The sequence below is a fragment of the Galendromus occidentalis genome, unplaced genomic scaffold, assembly GCF_000255335.2.
Source record: "Galendromus occidentalis unplaced genomic scaffold, Mocc_1.1 scf7180000077527, whole genome shotgun sequence".
Classification (NCBI taxonomy): domain Eukaryota; kingdom Metazoa; phylum Arthropoda; class Arachnida; order Mesostigmata; family Phytoseiidae; genus Galendromus; species Galendromus occidentalis.
The window spans coordinates 821,950-843,330 of record NW_003805515.1 but is presented as its reverse complement, the minus strand read 5'-3'; the positions used below and the strand labels follow the sequence as shown (position 1 = coordinate 843,330).

General features: G+C 50.5%; 3 protein-coding genes and 1 pseudogene across 3 annotated transcripts; 3 read left to right on the top strand and 1 right to left on the bottom strand.

Moving 5' to 3' along the window:
• The first annotated feature begins 2,231 nt into the window (after positions 1-2,231).
• LOC100908329 (beta-1,4-glucuronyltransferase 1-like) lies at positions 2,232-5,784 on the top strand (annotated as a pseudogene).
• A 4,926-nt stretch (positions 5,785-10,710) lies between these two features.
• On the top strand, positions 10,711-11,169 carry LOC100908186 (multiple coagulation factor deficiency protein 2 homolog). Its single transcript, XM_003748083.1, has one exon. The coding sequence runs from the start codon at positions 10,711-10,713 to the stop codon at positions 11,167-11,169; it is 459 nt and encodes a 152-aa protein (XP_003748131.1).
• Positions 11,170-12,073: 904 nt separating this feature from the next.
• LOC100908384 (septin-2) lies at positions 12,074-16,748 on the top strand. Its single transcript, XM_003748010.1, has 7 exons — positions 12,074-12,238; positions 13,634-13,769; positions 13,887-14,218; positions 14,342-14,602; positions 14,744-14,989; positions 15,829-15,903; positions 16,027-16,748. The coding sequence occupies exons 1-7, from the start codon at positions 12,170-12,172 to the stop codon at positions 16,156-16,158; spliced, it is 1,251 nt and encodes a 416-aa protein (XP_003748058.1). The 5' UTR covers positions 12,074-12,169; the 3' UTR covers positions 16,159-16,748.
• A 1,332-nt stretch (positions 16,749-18,080) lies between these two features.
• On the bottom strand, positions 18,081-19,628 carry LOC100908047 (UDP-GalNAc:beta-1,3-N-acetylgalactosaminyltransferase 2). Its single transcript, XM_003748082.1, has 2 exons — positions 19,468-19,628; positions 18,081-19,317 (listed from the first exon to the last, which is right to left on the bottom strand). Exons 1-2 carry the CDS (start codon positions 19,626-19,628, stop codon positions 18,081-18,083), a joined length of 1,398 nt encoding a protein of 465 aa, XP_003748130.1.
• Positions 19,629-21,381: the final 1,753 nt, after the last annotated feature.

Sequence of the window (21,381 nt, the reverse complement as noted above, 5' to 3'; positions counted from 1 at the left end):
TTGGCTCATCCGCGTAGCTTCGTTCATAAATTAACTTGGTGTTCTTGTGCGAATTTATTTCGGCACGGAACTTGTTCTGCTCGAATCGTTTCCCGCGTTCACTTCCCGAATCCGAGGGAAAGTCGATGCGACCAATGGAACGTATGAGGGTTGGCGTAGCTGTGCGGAAAGAATGGAGAGACAACAAAAGTAGTGCTCCTCGTTAACGATCCAAGCCTGCACTTCCACGGAGGGATCTCGTCAATGTTGAGAGACGAGCTTTGCTGGTCAACTAGGCAACTAGGCTTGTGATCCACGGTACCTGAAGGCCTGGATAAGATGGATGTGATCCCGAGAAGCGAGCCCTCCACTCGGCCTTCCGGAGGGATCTATGTTTTTCCATCAGCATAGGCCAAGATTATGTTGCCGCCTTCGCAACCTACATATTACTCTAGGTCTCGATGGGAGAGGCGACTGAACTTCGGAAAATTGTGACTGACTGTCTGTCAGTGCCCTTCTCGGCTCTCCCGAGTTGCTGGATCAGGGCAAAGAGGGAGCTCGTGAAAGCCTAAATATCGGATGTGATCCGAAGTTATCCCACGCCGCGAAAATTCTCCGTTTCATCTCAGCCGTGCACTCCACGTCGCGCAGGTCGGTTTTCGTTCCTGACCGAAGACCGCGACTTCTCCCATCAAATAATGTCGTGAGAGTCCGAATCAATGACGAGTATTGAGCGGAGAAGCACAGGGCTCGCTCGATCGGTCGTTAGATACATTCTCTACACTGCGTCTCGGGATCGATTGTCGATTGGCAATCCCTAGACAAAGAATCACTTTATCGAGTGGTTCTTTGTGATGAGCTCTCGACGTCGAACGTGTTCGTGAGGGCGTCATCGCGGACACGCAATCGTCACCGTGAGCCATGAACCTGGTATGGGGATGATAATATCACAACGACAGCGATGTTTCACCAAAAAATTTCAATCCTCCGAGGGAGAAGTCCGGTGTGGATACAATAGAGACGCATCAGCCTCGCCGTGCGAGCGGGATAGGCTCCGGCAGCCCGTAGATTGCCTACCTCCACAAACCATCGAATCCATTGAATAGGCAATCCGAGTCATTCAATGTTCTCATTGAGGAATATGGGCTGAAGGAATTCCAGAATTCTGGGTGATCCGTCTGAATATAAGAATACTGATTAAGGAACGCAGACCAGCGTTCATCCATCGGTATTTAGCGGCTCGCGCGGAATTCTCCAAGTTCTCCTCGAGGATCCGTATCATGATCCCGTTCGGTTTTTTTTCTTCCCCGACGCGGTCGACATCGGAATCGACTCGCGACGCAGGGCTGACAGGTAAAAACAGCCGAAGCCGTTCTAACGATTGTCGTGTACGTCTTCAGAGGCCCCACGGTGTACTCTCCCTTCACGAGGAACATTTTCTGTGGGTCGAGGGTCAGGTGGTAATAGCTACCACTGATAAGAGTTTTCTCACGTAATTTGGAGCTCGAGGGCAAGCCCTGCTTGCAGCTACTGCGACCCCCGCCCCGGGATGATTGTCGTCGTAGGGTCTCTGCGAGAAAGCTTCTCAGCGAGTGAGACAGCTCAATTGTTCAGTTGTGCCGTCAGCGGCAGGAAAATTCGTTTCTGAGGCATGAAATCGTCGATAAGGAGCTTCAATCAAATCCGCGCCGTCGACGGACCGGAATGAAGGTCTGTATTGTATGCTCTACTCGGAGCAGGTTTGAGAGCGAAGCTGAAGATAGTGTAATATCACGTGTATTCTCCGATGAGCCCAGCTTCCAGTTATTGTCAACGCAGATAGAATCCGGAAGGTTGACGTCCAACACACTCGTACGGAAACGGAGCTGATACTTTCTGCCATCCGCTTTTCCGATTTCTCGAAGATCGTTCCTCGGTGTTGAGATTCCGGGCTCAAACCTCGAATCCCCATGCTGCGAGCCCGAGAAATTCCATGAGGACATTGCTGGTGCGAAGCGTTCTCAGAGAAGAAAGCGCTTCGGGCGAATCATTGAACTTGAGGTACTGATCCGCACAAAGCGCCGAGGATCTCCACACGCACCTCATGCTTACCGGTCGACTGGATACGCCAAAAGAATCAATGACCAGCGGGTTGGCGCTCGATGCGTTCAGAAGCTTCGCTTTCGCTCCAGGCTCCGGGGGTAAATCGGAGAGAGGCGAGCATCGTCCCTCAACTCTGTTCTGCACAGCTGGTGAAACGTTGCTTGGTCTCAGAGACAACAACATCCGCAAATGTCCACCAGGAAAAAGGTACGATCTAATTGAGCAACCCTATTAGTGTTCTTGGTCCCGAGTGAATGCGTCCCTAAATCGACGAGCGTTCTCTTCTTCTCGCGGTCAACCCAGAAAGGTGACGTCGGACGAAGAAAAATCAGAGCCGACCGAGGATTGTTCTGAGACGTTTTCGATGTCAAGCGGAGAAAAAATAGCTCATTGTTGACGGTCTGATTTGATGCCTGGTTCATTTCTGATTTTGGTGACAGGAGCCCGCTGATTGCGCGCTTAGCGCATCGCGAAGCGCCTCGACACGCTCTGACGGATCGCGGCCGCTTTGCGCGATTCCTCTATAATAATCTTATTGACGGGATGATTTCCCGTTGCAGTCAAGAACGTAGCTCTTATCTTGCCATTCCGTCTTCAAGCGAACAAGCTTCACCCATTTCGAGCGTGGAAAAAAAACAAGGAAGGACATGGAACGGCGAATCCCTTCTGTATCTTCTCGGTCACCTAGCTATCGATGAGGGTCATTGCAGACGTTTCGCGCAGAGTCTTTACAATGTGGTCAGAGCATGGAATAGCACCAAGCCTCAGACGGCTTGCGTTGCGGTCGGACGCTATCGCTGAAGCGTTGTACGTCGACACCGGGTGACTCTGCGCCGTTACATCCAGTTGTTTGAATGACCCATGATTGAGGGGATTCCACGCCGTGTCGGGAAGGATCCGCGATAAAGTGAACGGAAACTGAGAGAATCAACGCCGGCGAACAGTCGGACTCCGAGACTCGTACGCGGTCAGCTTGAATCGTTTCTCATCGTCAAGGTTATAGCGGTCCTCGATATCGGAGCATTTCGCCGTATCGAACTAGTGCAGTTCGTGCTGCGGTTCGTCGCGTGGTGTTTCGATGGACCGTCGAATCGGCTTTTACGATTCTGAGGTTCCGAATGCGGACGCCAGTCATTTCGATCGTAGCTCGCCTCCCGACCGAGGGTTTCCGAGATAAAATTCCGGATAGATGTTGGACTATTAGTTCGTTACAGATTCGACGCGGGTATTCTTGGAACCGCACCGCGCATCACAATCTCTCCGATGGAATTTATCCTCGGATTTTCGTCATCTAGGTCACTTGTGAATGATCAATCGAATGCAGGCTATAGGCGTTCAATAGCGGCGACAAGGTTATTGTTGACACCATTTTCCCCGCTGTCGGATTTGTTCAAGAGTGTCGACAGCAATTGATGCATTGGTTCACGCCTCTCGTCGTGACACTCACTTATATATCATGAGGTTAGGCTCAGCTGGGAACTCCAAACAGCCGCGTGGTTCCGGATTCCAGCATGTCATATGTATTCCACGAGGCTTAGCTCGCTAATCGGGCGCTGATTAAATGAATTCGAATGCAGGTCCTAGCAGCAACGTCTAGGTCGCATTGGCGTGACTCATGCCACGTCCAGGATTTCCGAGATCTCGCTCAAGCCGGTGTCAGCAGGGACGGAGCAGTCTGAGCTTTTTTTGCGTCAGAAGGCAAGATCTCGGCCCCGATCATCGTAAAAAATACTCTGGATCGGCATCGCCCAGGTCTAGGCCCCTGATTCTTCTCCCTCGATTAATGAGGCTCGTATCACATCGCTTCCTCCGAATAACCGACGTCCCCGTTCTACCGGAGGGCGAGAGTGATTCCGATCGCTCAAGCTCCACTGTACGCAGACCGACCACGGCTCTCTGGAATCTATTAGATAAACCGAAGAAAGCTTGGAGTGATCGCAAAATGCGCGGACGTAGAAGCGTGTCGCAAGATGCATAGGGATCCGAGAAACTTCCACTTAGGTTTTCTGTTGGTCTCTGCCGTGACCTCGGAGCTCCTCGAAAGTTCTCAATACCTCAGGGACCTTACGTCTGTGGATGTATCGACATCCTTCTCTAAGCATTGCACATTGCTCCTTCCAGGACGCAGGATGCGACCCCTCACCCCAGATCGCGTGAAGATGCTCGCGGGAGGATCATCCCTCCGTGGCTTCAACTCCGTCGGGAAAATAATCATAATATGCAACATTCTTCTCGCGCTGTACAACTTCATGTGTTTCAGCGCGCCGCGGAATCACTCAGAGCCATGCGTTGTCGTTCTGAACAACAGTCAACTCCAAACGGCTGCAGAGAAAGGCTTAGTAAAGGTATTCCCGAATAATCCACCAGAACCGCTCAAGCAGAAAGGGGTGCCCGAGAGCTCCGCCACGTCGACGCAGGACTTTCGGAGCGACTACGTGGTGCTCGCCAACTATATCAGGGCCAAAGGAACACGGCCCGAATTCAACAAAAGTGTCACGTACACGACGCAAGCTACTTACGAGTTTTTTTTCCGCACGTAAGCGAGCTATGCAATCGCTGGAATGGGCCGATATCGCTGGCCGTGTACGCGCCTGGGAGCGATCTCGCGGTGGTCAATCGAATGCTCGCCCACCAAGTTCGCTGTGATCCTTGCATAGCTAGCAACGTCACCTTCCACGTTGTCTACCACGGCAAGCATACGCCACCGAATATTCCCGAAGATCCTGAGCAATATATCGCTTCTATGGAAATCGATTGCGAAGAGCCGCCTCGCGCCGACTCCAACTACAGGAAATTCGCGAATCTCACCTATCCGATAAACGTTCTGCGGAACGTCGCTCGTCTCCGAGCAGAGACAAAGTACATCCTGGCCTCCGATATCGAGCTCTATCCGTCGGCGAACGTGATTCCAAGATTCATAAATTTGATGGAATCGGCGCCCCCGGGTCGCGCGGTGTACACCCTCCCAATTTTCGAAGTGGAGAAGGGCAACCCCGTCCCTCGGACCAAGACAGACTTGCAGCAGCTCTACGCCGACCGGAAAGCCATATTTTTCCACCGGTACGTGTGCGACACCTGTCAAAACTTCCCCAAACGTGACAGATGGATTCATCAGAACGAAACAAATTCAACCGCACTCGGCGTGTTCGTGACGTCGAAACGTCGCAAAGACCGCTCTTCTTGGGAACCAATTTACATAGGTACAAACGAGGAACCGCTTTACGCGGAGCAGCTGAGTTGGGAAGGCAAACGTGACAAAATGTCTCAAATGTTCGAGTTGTGTCTGATGGATTATGATTTCCGGATTCTTAATGACGCCTTCCTGTGTCACGCGCCAGGCATCAAGAAAATCAGTCGTCAGGATATCGCCTGGCGGGCACCATTCGTCCGACAGAACAACGCGTTCTATCCGAGCATCCTATCGAAAATTAAAATAAGACACAGTAAAAATGGCGTCAAGCCCGAAAAGTGCCTCTGAATTGGAAAAAGGTGTCCTGGCCGCGTGGACGTGTTCTGTGATTAATCTTGTGCATCCTCGGTCGGGGACTCTCGTAACACACAACTACTTCCTTCATGGGGGGATGCAGAGCCCATGAACCGTTTCTAGTCGAGAAGCATCTGACGATTCGAAGGAGAGGATTGTGTAAGATATTGCTTTTCCTAGGTATGTATACATAGGATTGTTGAATAAAGATCGTAATTTCACGAGTAACTATATTCTTTGCAAGGAACGCTTGGTTTTTCTTCTTCGCTCCGACGCGACCAGCGTCCGCTTCGCGACCCTACCCCGCTCGACGGTGATTCTCTGCATTTGGTGGCCTCGGGAGACCTTGAACCTAAGTCCGAAGTTCCGTCCGCATGGGCACGCTTGGAGCACAAGGACGCCGAATTCAATTCAAATCACTGATAACAACGAGTCTTGGTCTCGTGTCGAGCCCTCAAAACCGGTAACGCTCACGTGAGCAGGACACGTGGGAGTATTCGAGATTATGGAAACACTTTTTAGGCTCACCCGGGAATCCTTGCTCAGGCAAGACGGGGTTCGATGCCTTGGTCCTGAGGAAATTGATCCGATCTCGGTCTGATGGATGGAGTCGCAGGTATTGAATATCACTTACACTATATATACTAGTTGCTTGCCAACACATAGTGTCCATTCGGACACGTGCAGATATCTGCGAAACCGCCTTCAAAAACGGTCGGCCGGGCTCGTCATTGGAAAACAGTATAAAATTTAAAAGGCTGGATGGACCAGCTAGGGCACGCCTCTTAAAGGGGCCCAATTTTTCCCCCATGCCAATTCGTGTTGGGGTTAACCATTCACTCGTGGTCGCTCATTTCGATCTCGACATCGTCGACCCTCTGAGACGCCTGGGTCTCGCGCTAAGGAGGGAGAACCTCATTCATAGGTGGCAAAAGTCGGCGATGCTGATGATCCACAGGTAAACAGTGATTCCGGTCGCTCCATGCTACAGAAATCTCCCGTCGACGAGCGGGCTACGATACAATCGGCAGGGAAATCCTATTTTTCAGATTATCACAATAGGGTTAGCCTTCCAAAACCTTCGCACCGTGGAGAAGGGTCGATCTTCGCCTATACAAGTCGATGGCCTCTCACGAGTCAGCGCCACGACAGGGAAATCCAGAATTCGGCGATAGAGGATTCGTCCTGAATTGTTCTGCGGTTTCGAATCGCCGACGGTTCGGATATGAGCCATTCCTCACCGAGGAATATGCGGGGGACATATGCAAAGCTTCCAGAAGCTCGAACACGAAAACGAGGGGACAGACATCTACAAAGGAGTCAGATCCTGGGCTCGGTGTCCAGCTACCGCCAGCGCGGCGGAGTAGATCGAACTCGGAGCGTGAAAGATGGAGCTCTTCCTCCGGGAACAAGAAGGTATGCGAGCGGGAGCCCTTCGCGAGAATGAGAAGATTCCCGAGAAGTTCATCTGATAGAAAGATCATTCGACTCGTTGCTCGCTCTTTTGTGTTCTCCGACATGTCTCTCCATCCAATTCCACGCGGTCGTCCAAGATGGCCACGGCGAAGCATCAGATCCTCTTGGAGGTGATCCCATCGCTGAAACAACGAAATGTCACGAATCCACCAATTCCCTGAGGAGCTTACGTGACATGATAGAGTGAGATCCGCGTACCACACTCCTCATGATGGAGACTCTCTCCGAAGGAGAAGACGAAGAGGAGGGTGGAGGTCAGGATTTGTTGGGAGATATTCAAGCCTTTCTTTTCTCATCTAATAGACGCGAAAGCTGACCAGACACCCGCCTTTCATTTAAAGACGTTCTCGATGTGTGGGCCGCAAAGGTTGAGGAGTATATAACTCAGCCCCAGAGGAGCGTCACATGGAAATCCTTCCGTGGAGAAATAAAGAAAGCGCCTAAGAAGAGGTCGAGGAGATATCGGGAGCGGGGCGAACCACCGTGGCGTTTTTTCCTATATTTCCTGGTTCTTGTCATAGCCGGCGTTGCCGGATTTTTCGCTTACCAGGACTTGACCGAGGATGGATCCGCGCTTGATTCTGAGAATTCTGACGGAATCACTGCGATTCCCGATGGAGTCCTCGGAGAGGAGGAACGGACAGATTTCCCTGAAGAAACTCCCGCCCCCCAGGATCAAGGGATGGACCCTCCTGAAACCGATCCTCCCGTGGTAGAAAGCGACCCTGAAGATGGAGGAACCGACCCTCCCGAAACAGAAAGCGACTCTTCCGAAGAAGAGACTAACTCTCCAGAAGATGTCTACCCCTCCGAAGGAGAATCCGACACTCCCGAGGGTCGTCTTCTTGGGGATTGAGCAGGAGAGGTTGCGAAGATTTTTGCGAGAAACTTCTGCGCAAGCCCAGACAAGAGCTCTGCTCGAGTGGACATATTCATTGATTTGGTAATTCTTCACTTTATTAGGCATGACGATGGCGAGCGTGTGTAAAACAGCACAAGGCAATGGTGAGGGAATAAAATGGACAAGATATCACGAGCGTGGATGGAGATATTTCTTTGAGGCGTTTCTGAAGGTACTGGGCAGTCGATGGACTGAGGGTCCATAGGGGGGGAGTTCCAGGCGTGGGGAATCTGGAACAGAGAGAGGCGAACCCGGAGGGGGCGAGGGAGGGGGAGATGGAGATCGACAGGGTTGTGCCTCCTGGCTGAGGTGGCAACACGGGGGGGGGGGGGACAGAGGAATGGAGGGAGTAGGCTATCACGTCCCAGGAAAGCAAGACAGTCGAGGCGGTAGATGAGGAGTTTCTCCACATCATTAGTGTTGGGGAGATGGGAGAAACATGAGACAGAATACAAGGAAAGTCAGTAATAAGGATAGTCTCCGATGCCTCGTGGAGCTGAAGCTCGCGACAGGAAATCCGTCATCGTAACATGGTGCAGTCGGAAAGAAGAACTCCCGGGAAGCTTGATGAAGCCTCGAATTCCCGGTGCCTCCATTGAAGTAGGAGCGTGGTCAGAGTCTTCTGAAAGTCGGATCTGGATCTAGCTCCGGTAGGGACAGGATGTACAGGCAGATCTGAGACGAAATACGGAGCTGATGTGGGCTTCTTGAGTCGTATCCCAAGGAATCCCCCGTGTACACCGTGGAGCAAGTCTCTCGGGGCCGGTCATAATCATGACAGTGGGTCGTTCTTTATCAACGATCAAGGGGCACTATGTGCATTCATGTTCTCCTCGTTTTGCTATGGAGACAATACATTTCGATCTCGAGGCTGTCATCTCCCGAGGATGCGATGAATATCGTATGAGAAGCGAAGAGACGTAATTCTCGACAGCAACCTGGACGCCATCGAGAGGCAAAGGGATTGTGGAAGGTTGTCACGGTCGTTGATCGATGCGATTGGATCAGGATGATTGAAACGTCAATATTCCGCAGGAGAAGTCCCCGAAAGAAATACTTCGATCAACAAGATCGAGATTCCATCGAACGATCAAAATCATTGACCGATCACATTATCCTCGAGTGAATGGCATCTATGACCTAGGACGTGTGGGAGGACTGAAGCCACATTCTTGAATAGAGATCTCCATTATTTCCAATATGACGAGTCGAAGGGGTGGCATCAATGCAAGAACATTCAGCACAAGGGGATTCGGAGCTGTTGTCTCTACGCTCGACGAATCAGAGCCGGTTCCGACTCCTTTGAGCGAATACCTTGTGTTGACGAGATATCCCAGCGCCTTAAGCAGGCAGGCTGATACGAGTTGGTGTCATCGAATCGCGAAACCAGTCGATCGCGGACAAGACGGACTCAAGAATTGGAATCTTCCTCTCGGAATGTTTCGGGAAATCGTGGATCCTCCATCGGCTGCTCCTTTCAGCCGAGATCCATTCGAGCTCAATTTCTGCGGAGTGGTCTCTACTTTGACTCCTTAGGGAATGCGATACATAGGGCTCCGGCGAAGCCAGTCTCTGAATACGAAGGGTCCATAATAGTGATATATGGTACGACTTTCCCCGGACTCGACCCCTGTTAAACGTCCTCTCGCTGACCAGTCCGGCGACACGCTCTCAATCAGATCGATCGCCGCGCTGCCGGTCCCAAACGACGCCCGCTAACATCGCAGGGTATCGTGTCAGCTTGGAGAAGAGGAGTTTGTGAAGCTCCCTCGTATCTCGCCGGAATCCCGGACCTCGGACAGAGTTCGATCAAGCCGATCTCCCATCGGTGTACACATATTGCTCATCAATTCATCAATGATAATGAATAAAGATTCATGAGACACATAGAAAATAAGACTCACCTCCCTCGAGCACCAATCTCTCCCTCGGAGATCGATGAATTTCGTCGGTGACCGTGAAGGCTCCAATTGCATAGTTGCAGATAATTTGTGGACACGAAAATCTCCCTGAGCGACGACGGCATCGGCGGGGCGCGATTCATGGAAGGACCACGCGGACGGATACCCTCCGATGACGAGCAGACCATCTATGACTTCCTTTTCTCCGCTGATCACTTTGTCAGAGATATCGGCAGCGCAGAGCCCCTGGACGACGCAGCACGCAGAACCCTTTGCAGAAAATGACTTCGGTTCCGAAATGGTCTACGAAACCTACCCCGTCAGTCGGAAACAAAACTTGAATGACATATGGCATCCATACAACGGCGACGAGCCCTCGACGTTCGATCGTTCGAACCCTCTGAGTGGAGGCCATCGAAACAGACGGCTGTGGCATGAGCCCGGAGTCTGCTGCTCATCCTTGAGCATCATCGAGATCGCCCCTGTTTTTCGAAGAGTTTCGACCACCTCGAGCATCGGTGGCTAAGTCCAGGCAACAATCCGGATTCGCCTACTAGAGTCGACCGTGCCCTTCCGCGAGTCGATGTCGGTGAATAGGAATTTCCACCAACAATCGGACCAAGTCATGATCGAACGCAATGTGCTCCGTCTCACATGGCATCACAACATGGATTCGTTTCCATAACCTTATGTTCCGCTGGTGTCCATGTTCCCGTCGAGGGATAGACCGAGTTTACATCAATTCACGTGGTGAACCATACTCAGTACAATCGGCTGACGGCGCGCCGCGTCCGGACGCTTCGCTTTCCCGGAGGTTCGTTTCGGTCCGTGTCGCTCCCAGAGGAAGTCTCGGGGAGCTCTGCCGTCAAGTTTTGTTCAGCAAAACGATGAGGTTCACTTCATCAAAGATCCTGTGTGCTCATATTATGCTGTGGTTCTCGATTTTCTCGGCATGTATCGTCGGAGCTTCAACCCAAACGATAAAGGAGTTCCGCAGGAAGTACACCGCGGATTATATCATCCGAGACTCCGATCACATAAGAGAAGACCTCAAGTATCTCATCGACGTTCAAAGCTCTGGCTCAATGACTGATACGGAGGCTTCATTTTATGTCATAAAAATGCATGACTTCGACGACAACAACCTCCTGGACGGTCTCGAGCTGATACAGATGGTGTCACATTCCGCTACACTTCACGAAGACGCGGGAAAAATCACCATCGACTTCATAACGGCGTCTGTCGATGCTTTCCTCATGTACGACGAGAATCAAGACGGCTTCGTTAGTTATGCGGAGTGGGCATCGAGTCTTCTGAGGACGAGAGCGCGCAATCGACGAAACTGAGAGCTTGCGATCGCTCAATATCGTGGACGATACTTCAACCCATTGGTTCGCAACCTAAGTTCCAGGAAACCACAGGGTTCTGCAAAAACATCAGCTCGCTTGTCAATAGCCGTAGTTTTCTTCTCGAATTAAATGGATTGTTCTCTCTAATGATGCATGCAGTGTACTCCGAGCTTCGCGGGTTGACAGTCTCGCAGTGATGAAGGAGCAAAAATGGATGAATGTCTCTCGAAACCCGCGACGGGCATGGGGGTCAGGGAACCTCCGCTCTGCCTAACCAGCGAACCTCACCAAAACTTCCTTAGGAAACAAGATTATATTGATCCAGGTGCTTGAAGGATAGACCTACCTCGATGGAATGCCTTCGAAATTTCTCATTTTCTGGATGTCTGTCTCATATCCGGGCTTTTTGTCCGGAGTAAACAGCACATTCTACTCGAGGCTAAGAGTTGATGGTTAATCGCGGCAACTTATCGACTCTGAAACTCTTCGAAGAACAATCGGACTAGATGGGATGGCTCTCCCCGATCATCAAGCTGTCTCAGAGTCACTTGCTCAGAGACGGGGATCCGGGCTCATGCTTCTGCCTGAGTGCTGCCATGAATCTCTATCGAGGTCCTCTGCAAGGAAGACTCCGCGGTCCGCCCGTGTTCACAGGCGAACGAAGCCTTCCCTCTGTCTCCTATGTTGAATACCCGATTTCACAATCGTGATTGAGCGTTTCGTACGTCATCGGTTAATAGTGAAGGCGTCCCGTACCTCCGTACGTCATCGGTGAAGGTGATAGATTTCGGTGCGATCCCTCGTAGAATACCCTCCATATTTCAAACTGCGCGCGGCCTCTCTCTCTCGAATTATCCTCTCATGACGGCTCCTCCTTTCCCTCCGATTCGTGAAACCGTCCGCCATCTTGTGGAACCAAATGTCGTAAACCCACTTGATTCCATCAGTCGTAAGCTCACTGTAGCCTCCCTGCTAGAGGGCTTTAATCCGCGCGAAAATGACGGCTGGAGAACAACAAAAGGCCAACGGCCATGTGGAACCAAGGCCTCGTGTACTCAAGCTTCAGGTTAGTATGGGGAACTTCAGATTCGTAAACATCTCAGAGAGTGACCGTTGCCTTAGAAAAAGCGCGACAAACCTACAGTCGGCATCTGGAACGGGTTTTCATCATTGACAGAGCGCCTCGAGAGATTTTCGGTGTCGAGTTGGGTGGAGAAATCGCTAAAGACCGACTCCGTATGTCTCGGGGATTCCCTGAGCGTCTGAGCGCCGGGAGCTGTCAGAGTTTCGAGCTCCTCAGAGAGTGAGTCATCTAGCAGTGAGGTGGGGTGCTCAGCGCCCTCCACTTCAATAGAGCGTTTTCACCTCTCCGCAGAGTCATCCCGTGGTCGAACCCGATCCTAATTCAAAGCGATATTCTATTTCATTCAATCTTTTAGGAGCTTGGCGGCGACTGTCTATGGCGGAGTATGAGTCCAGATTCGTATCCGTTTATTTACTTAGGAAGCTTGTGTATTCCCTGAGAAGCTTCATCAGCTACGATACTCTGACGAAGGCTCCATCTCGGTCGAGTGTAGCGATTCTCGGGGCCTCCGTAGACACATCAGAACGCGGCGGATCGTTCCCGATTCGCCGGCATAACCTTAGCACGAAGCTCGGCAGCGGGACATTTGACATGTCAGTGATCTGTCGAATATTCTTGATTTCGTCTCCGTTCTCGGATATATTCCGCTGATCCGAGGAGGACAATCTAGAAATACAGTCACACCATCGATTTTATTCGAATGCCATCATTGGAAGCGTCCGAAAGCGGCGTTCCTTATCCACATATCGCCTGAAGGCTAAAGTTTCTACCGGGTGACCCAGATATTTTCGGCAACTTTGGTGTCACATCCGGGTCAAAACTCTCGTCATATGATTCCCTAGCCGTGCATCGATCGAAGTGGATCCAGCTAAGGAGGGAGTGAGCATAAAGTTCTGGAAGAGGCTCCGATTCCGTTGAAGAGAGTAGCCCCTGAGCTCCCGCCCGAATTGAGCCGATCCCGCCTGGCGTTGCCGCAGATTTTCTGGCGGACGACGACCAACGAACTCCTTGCTTCCATTGTTGGCTCGCGTGAATCTACAACCGCTGTCTGATCTTTGTTTTCGATAAGTTCGCCGGCATAGATGCAAATTGTGGGGACACCACGGGGTAGAAGAGCTCCTCAGACATGATATTCTAGAGAGTATTTGTCGCGTATTTTCGAAGCTCAGTCCGCTCGAATCGCATCGAATTCAATCGATGCACGAGTCCACAGGATCGCGACAGCTCGAATTTTCTCAGGAAACCCACTGGAGTCCGCTTGGGCTGTCAATAATTCGGAATTCAAAAGTGCTGTGCGATCGAATCCTCTCGTAGGCTTGGAAACAACAATAATCGACCAAGCGCTCACTTAGCATGACTCGATGCTTCGATTCACAGGATGACGTCGGCTTCCGCACCCTCCCAGACCAGAGTGTGAGACGGCATTTCCAACATGGATTTGCGTTCAACATACTTTGCATCGGGGAGACGGGTATAGGGAAAAGTACTCTCATGGACTCCCTCTTCAATTATTGTGAGTCATTTTCTCCACAAAATAGTTGGGCGTATCGAAGTCTATTTCTTCTCTTTCGCGAAGACAGAGCTCTGCGCCCCATGAACACTCCGCTCAGATCGTTCCGCCACCTTTCAGCTTTCGATCTTCCCCCATCGACCCACGACCACCCGGAAGTGAAAATCATGTCGAAATCGTTCGAACTCATAGAGAATAACGTGAAGCTGAACGTAGGAATCGTAGAAACCATGGGATACGGAGACCAGATCAACAAGCAGAAAAGTTGCCAAGCCATAATCGACTACATCGACTCGAAGTTCGAAGGATATCTCCAGGAAGAACTTCAGATCAGCAGGAAGCTGAGCACCTTCAGAGATGGACGCATCCATGTCTGCCTCTATTTCATAACTCCGACCGGACACGGTCTTAAAGCTCTGGACCTTGTGTGCATGAAACAACTCGATTCCAAGGTTGGTCGACTTCTGTTCCTATCGAGCACGTACATACACGATCAGATCCACGGAGAGCTCAAAGACCTCAAGCTCGACATTGGAAGTCGCGTGATTTTCACCGAGAAGTTTTTTGCTCACCAGGTGAACTTGATCCCTGTGATCGCTAAGAGCGACATTATCTCCAAGCAAGATCTCGCGTCCTTCAAGCGGAGAGTCCAGAGCGAGCTCACAAACAGTGGAGTTCAAATCTACCAGTTCCCCGTGGACGATCCCATGTCTCCCCAGGACGCGAATAGACAGTACAATTCTCTGATGCCGTTCGCTGTCATCGGATCTCGGGACCTCATCAGGGTCGGGAGTAAAACCGTGCGCGCTCGCCAGTATCCGTGGGGTGTAGTCCAGGTGAGGGCACGGGGAGCCTTTCTCAAGTGTTGGGGGCGGCAAACTCGGAATCGGGAAGATGATCCTCATGAGCCTCGCTCCCCCTGTGCGGCTCGGATCCAGATGGGGACGTTTCAAAAACCATTTGTTCTTCGTTTCCAGATCGAAAACGACACCCATTGTGATTTCACAAATCTGCGCGACGCAGTTCTGCGCTACAATCTTGCTGATTTAGTCGAGTCCACCCACGTGAAGCACTATGAGCTCTACAGGCGGATGAGACTCGTCGCGATGGGCTTCAACGATGAAGGAATCAGCGACTCGAGCACGTTCGAAAGAAAACGTGCCGAGCACCGAGCTGCTCTCCAGAAAAACGAGGAAGACATGCGGCAGGCATTCGTGGATAAAGTAAGTCAGAGAAGCGATGACCTCTCGAGTGAAACGAGTGACACCCTGCTGGATCAAGACGACTCTGGAGAACTTAGCGGGAAACATTTCTCACCGCCTCAGAAACGAACTGATTATCTCAGTTCCACGTATTCGTATGAAACCGATGGTCACGTACGGATGCTGGCCGCTCGTTTCGGGAATTCCTTCCATTAAAGAGGATGCGCCAAAGAAAATCGATCGACTGATATCCATATACTTGTTACTTCTATCGGATATAGGCAGCCACCAGTCGTCGCGGTCCCGTGGTTGAAGCGATCCGTTGAAGCGCGCGATCCGGGGACTCCAGTCTCGAATTTTTGGATTTTTTCGGAGAGCTTTTCGACACTAGACTATCCGCATATTCCGATCGAAAAGAGAGAGTTACTTTCCCTCGCTGGGGTCGATCCCTGCCTGAAATCGGGGCGTCGATCATGAGGCGAGTATATGCGATCGGGAACGACATGTTTCCAGGTTATCGTAGAGCCTCCATTGGAACTATTCATTATAATTGTTGTCATAATAATGGGTTCCAGTGCGATAGCGACCCCGCTGTCGTCCTCCCTCGGCTCTCCTCGTGTAATAAATAATATTGTCATTCGCCATAGAGCTTCGTCCTGAGTCGGACTGTACCCCTCTTCTGATCCCATTGAATGTTTGTGTTGGCCTTCTCGCTTTGCGCGGGAGGCAACGTCCTTTCTCTGGGCTGTGTGAAGTCGGCTCTTCTGATCCAAATTTCGAAATAGATGCATGTCCCACTTTTCCCTCCGTATCTATCCTCTTCGCTTCCTCTTCAAGTGAATGTTGAATGTTCTCATCAGGTAAACCTCAAGGAAGCGGAACTGAAGGCGAAAGATCAAGCGATGAACATGCGGTTCGACGCTCTCCATAAAGAAGTAAGTGGTCTGAAGCACGAATGCTCTGATATGTCGACCGGTCATTTTTCAAGGTTGTGATTTCTCACCTTGCCTCAGGAAGGCCTGAAACGGACTCTGTCTCATTGGCAATCATCGTTTCAGTTCATTATGCAACAGAAGAAGCTAGAAGAGGATAAGCTCAACCTCGACGAGAGGATCAGGGATCTGCAAAGGAAACGACAATTGGTTCAACAGCACAACACCATGACGCTCTCGAAGAGCAAGAAACGATGAGCTTCCTCAGACCCATGTTCTGCACGGATCGCTCACACCACCTGCTCAAGTTTTAGAACAACGACTTCGACGCCTCTGCATGTCAATCGGTTTCCTCTATCCCAGAGAATCCGTTCATTTTTTTCTCACATCACACGTTTCATCTTAGGGCTAGTTTTTGAGGGTAAAACAAAACTCATTGTGTTGTATTGTTTCCTTACACAGTGGATATATCAGTATTGACGACTCTCTCTCGGCAACGAGGAATTGTTTCGTAGCCGGTTGAGACGATGCGTTCGAATCCCAGACATCCTTTTCGCCAAACTCCCGATTTTTGTCAGCATACAAAAAATGTCGAGTTCCTCTCGCTAGATTCCATCGATCAAATCTATAATCTCCTGTTTTCGTGCCAAACTCGCTCAGAGGCGTAGATCATGATTCGTGATCGAGAATCAAACTAAACGCGAATTGCCGATTATTCCTACCTCCTTCAACGATGCATTACTGTCATACATTGTCTCTAGAAAAAACCTGACAGAGTAACGTAATAATTAGGTAGAGTGGAAGCGAACAAATAAATGAGACTGGAAATCAGACGTGCTCTTTAGGCAGGCAGAAACGAGCGCTTTTTCCTGGTTCGATCGGCTGACCCGTCGGCTCCATTCGGGTCTTGGTCTTCATCTTGGAGCGTCTTCGCCTTCGAGTTGACTCCTCCCAAATGTCTTTGGATAGATGTGATACGACTTTTATTTGGAAACTATTTTTCCGGCTGCATGAGGCGGATTTGCGTTTCCTTCGGTCATTTTTCGCCTTGCCTTGAACATAGTTCAGAGTTTTTCCTCTCCGGAGACAGACAATCCAAGTCAAGAATGAATCCCCGAAATAATTGAGGAATCTAAGCATCTAAAGTCTGGGATTCGTCATGCTTCTCATATTCACTGAATGTTGTCGTAAGAGATTTCCTAACAAAAGTAGGCATTCATAATTCCGTCTTCCATCACGAGACATCCGAGATGGATTCGCTGATCGCGTGAGTCTCGCTAGACAATGGCTTGACCAAGGAATATCGCGGGCAACGGGTCTATGAAAATCTCTATTCTTTCAATGTGTTTGACGTTGACATCCGCGTCCCAAAGATGAATCTGGAATGGGGTCTCAACAGCGCCCGCCTCGAGTTCTACGGCCTGTGGAGGCCGGCTCTGGAGCCGGGACGATGAAAGGCATCAAGAGAAGGAAAAGTCGGACTTGGGATCGGAACGAATTCGCGTTGTAAATCAATTTATTCCCATGATATTCGTTAAAAAGGGATCCTGGTGACATCAGCAATTATTTCTATCTGCCGCCTTGAAACGCATATCGCATTCGGAGAAAATGACTAGTTTTCCATCGGAGTAGTCTACGTCAATCGGAATGAGGTTTGGGTGCTCGATGTCCGTTGAACATGATCGTTATACCTATGTTTCGCCTAATGAAACCTTCGTGATTGTGATCGCCGTAGAGGTCAAAACGACCTACGAGTAAGTCAAAAGTCTACCGCGGCAGAGATGGCAGGGACAACAGGGATACTTGAAAAGTTGGCGCGTAAACGGCGCACCTTCCAAGTCTGAGATACTCTCGACTCGGACAGTAGGATGATCGGCTCCACTTCGCTATGCTCTGATTGCACTAATCGTCAAGGCTATTCTTCGTAGCTTGGGATCCCGCATGTGCCTCATCTCAATATCAAGCCTAATCTTCCTCGGAGGGCAAGCTCGTACGGTATTCACATATCCCAGTCGATGCTCAAAAATACGCTACTGAAATCTACCGCCGGAATTTCCGCTAGCGAAGGCAGCAACAAAACCGTGATCAAGACGCTCCTCATCAATAAGGAACCGTCGGAAGCTCGTGCTGCGCTGGCTGCGAGACATTTCTCGCTCTTATTGCAACGCGCATTGAGGGTTTCATGCGCACAGGGTTTTATTCTTCATGTAAACATCCCAAATGCGCCGCATTTCAGCTGGAGATCGAACTTCGGCGCGATTGAGCACGTTCCCATTGCAGTCCTGAGCGCTACAGGAGAAGAGCCCTTCACCCAAATACTGAGGTGCCGTACCCAGGAGCCAGGTTCCCACCGATACGTCCTCACCCTGGAAATGGTGTAGACTCGCTTTGTTTTTGGCTATGTATTGAATGAGGTCTTTCGAAAGAACGTAGGTCGCCCCGCATGGGAAGTCCGGATAGACCTGCGAGGGGAATCCGACGTTCTCCGCCCATTTACCGTAGAGCGAGATAGGGAACGCCCGGCGGGTTTTGGCCCAAATCACTTTATTAGTCACGAGGGACGTACTCAGTATGTGCTTGAGCCTGGAGAGATCGAGAACGACGTCATCGTCCACCTTCACGAGAAATGTCAACGGCTGCTTGCCGAAATGCGCGAAGGTCTCGCTTATTTTGTGAGGCAAATTGCGGTAAGTTTCCACGACGTTGACGTTGACAATGTCTCTGTATTTATTCATTTCGCTCAGGATCAACTGATCCAGTTGCTCGATGCGCTCTAGCCACAGACGTCTGCGGCGTAGAACGCTCAACGCGGACAGTTCGGCGGTGCGCTCCACAGAAAGCTCGGCTGAGACTCCTGATAATGTTTCAAGACCCCAAGGTAGACTGTGCTCGTCCCTATGATCGTAGTAGACTCTCTCGTATTCAATAAAATCCTGTTGCAGAAACGTCGTCGCGCCGCAGTAAGTACTAATATTGCCCGTAAGCATTAGAATGCCTTCAAAGCCCTTGCTCAAGCGGACCAGTCTGGTCTTATGATATCTATACCCATCCATAACATCGTCATCGTCCTCTATGCTCACTTCTGCGAGAACCTCTTTCGATACAGCGTCTAAAAGGTGAACTTTCACACCGCGTGAAGCCTGCAGTGCTCCGAGTTTCCGGAGAATCGCTGGATACTGAATTCGGAAGCTGAAGCCTATAGCGGTGCGCGAGGCTCCGTCGGTGCACTCGGCGTGCTCCCCGATTCGGAAATGACCGGAGGAAATATTTGGATGGAAAAATTCGCATGAGAACTCATCGACTCGATCACGGGGGTCAATGTTGCACGATTTCCCTCCCAGCACAAAAAACGCCTTCATGTTGCCTTTATCGGCAAGCCACGTTTCACGGATTGCCTTTCGTCTTTCCAGATGCTCTCTGTAGAAGGGGGTGGGAATCATTAGAGGTGCGTTCCGAGGAGTGTTTTGAGTGATTCATAACGGAGGATCCCTTCAGACGAAGTCACCCTCGAACTGATATGCGCTCTCTCTCTCGTCTGTCATTCCTCGAAATCAGAGTCTCACTCACCTGTCAGAGATGATCGCAACCACAATCATGGGCATCGAGTTCAGCACCTTCTCGGCCTCCAGCAGGGTTTGGTAATACATGAAACCCTTGATGAGAAAGCCGAAGAGCGCGAAAGTGACCGTCACGAAAAGCGTCAGTCGACGCTCATGCTCGGGGAACATTGTTAAACAACTTTGATATGTGAAGCTTCTACTCTGATGAACCCTTGATCCGAACCTGGAAGTTGGCCCCGTTAATCCCTCAATGACTAATATTGGACGACAGAAAGAGACAGACCCAATCCGCATATTTTGAAGCTCGAAAATTAGCATGGTGCATACCTCCTATTGGCTTATTGCGATAAAGATCCGGTCATTTGTACGTGATGGTTAGGGTGATGAGGCGTATTTGAGGCTGAATGGAAAGCGTCGGAAGATAATCTCAAGAGAATCTCCCATGATTCCGCTGTAAGCTGGAGCTACGAGAGCCCGCCACTGGAATTGAACACCAGAACGTTATCCTCGTCCACGCTCCGTCGCGAAAGTGAGATTTCCTCTCGACATGATTCCGCGTTAACCCTCTCTTCAATCTAGTTCTTCATTTCACCTCCGGACGACTCCGCGCACTCTGCGAAAAATGTCGCAAGATTCTCTATCGAGTCCAGGTTTGGGATGCGATGGCACTCACCAGAAACACTTCTATTCGATGAAGAGAACCAATTGACTGAAATACTCACCCTGGGTTTCAGAAAAAACTCTGGATCGTCAGCTGGACACTTAGACCAATAGCGAATTTTCTCTCCATACTCTTCATTTCTGAAGGGAGCCCAAATGGTTCCAGAGCGGAACAGCAGGGAGAGGAGGAGGTGAATCCGGACCTTGTCGTCTGCTATGCACTCCGAGAGACACTCACGAATGAACGTATGTCCTCGCATTTGGTCGCTCGGCGGTCCGTTGTTCGCCGATTGAGTGAACTTTAATCTGAGGTGTCGACCAGCACTTATCGGTGAAGCGGAAGATGGGAAGAAACCCACTCTGGCTCGGGATACCAGTCACCTGAAAAGGGGCCCGCATCCAAGTTTCCTTGAGACCCTGACATTCTACCCGAAATAGCATATGGAGCAAATTGGAAAACTTCGATATTGATGCAATCTCAACGGCTCGCTCGAACGAGCCTCGGGGAAGGTTCTTCCCCCAGGACAGAGACTGTTCCTGGTTTCTCCTTTCTCCTGGATTTAGCTGGACATCCTCTCTCCGACTAGGGATCTGTACCTCGACGCACAGACAGCTGAGGAGTCGACGCGTTCTCCAAGACAGAATGGTTTGCTGGACTAAACAGCGTTCGAATCATATTTTTATAATTCATTCAAGTGGTGGATATGGATCATTATCATGGGTAATCTGAAGTCATCAAGGAGAACGCAAAGAAACGGCTCGAATCGACCGAAGCGGATCCTGACGATATCGATACTACTTTTGAGTCAAGAGACGAATGTATCCCGGAATCGGCGAGAGTCGTCAATTGGCCATTCCACTCCGTGAGCGAGTCGGTGTATCTAGAGCTTCCTCGATCGAACTGCTCTGTTTCCTCAGATCTCCATCTTTTCTCCTTGTTCTGCTTCTGGCAAAGGATCCGCTGAAAACTTCACGGGGATCCTAGCCAGTCCCTTAGCGCTATGTCCGAATTCTCATGAAGGACGACTGCAACGATTGATCTAACTGCACGGACCGCTTGCGATGACATTGCGTGAAGATAGTGGGGCGCCGCCTCAAGCGCGACCAACACCAGGGAGCAGATCACCATTCGACGATTCCAGCGTGGCTTTGATAAGACAAAAATGGCAGCAAAGTCCCATCGAATGCAAAGTTCTGGCAGATTGAATACCCTTTTCCATGAATATCCGTTGCCACCGTCCATGCGCTCTCCTAGGGAATC

Bases quoted from the DNA above. Each gene is read 5' to 3' on its own strand.
- LOC100908186 (XM_003748083.1), top strand. From the start codon at position 10,711: ATGAGGTTCACTTCATCAAAGATCCTGTGTGCTCATATTATGCTGTGG.
- LOC100908384 (XM_003748010.1), top strand. From the start codon at position 12,170: ATGACGGCTGGAGAACAACAAAAGGCCAACGGCCATGTGGAACCAAGG. The intron at 14,990-15,828 runs GTAAGTCAGAGA...TGTTCTCATCAG, and splicing joins GGCAGGCATTCGTGGATAAA to GTAAACCTCAAGGAAGCGGA. The intron at 15,904-16,026 runs GTAAGTGGTCTG...TCATCGTTTCAG, and splicing joins TCGACGCTCTCCATAAAGAA to TTCATTATGCAACAGAAGAA.
- LOC100908047 (XM_003748082.1), bottom strand. From the start codon at position 19,628: ATGTTCCCCGAGCATGAGCGTCGACTGACGCTTTTCGTGACGGTCACT. The intron at 19,318-19,467 runs GTGAGTGAGACT...CCCCTTCTACAG, and splicing joins GTTGCGATCATCTCTGACAG to AGAGCATCTGGAAAGACGAA.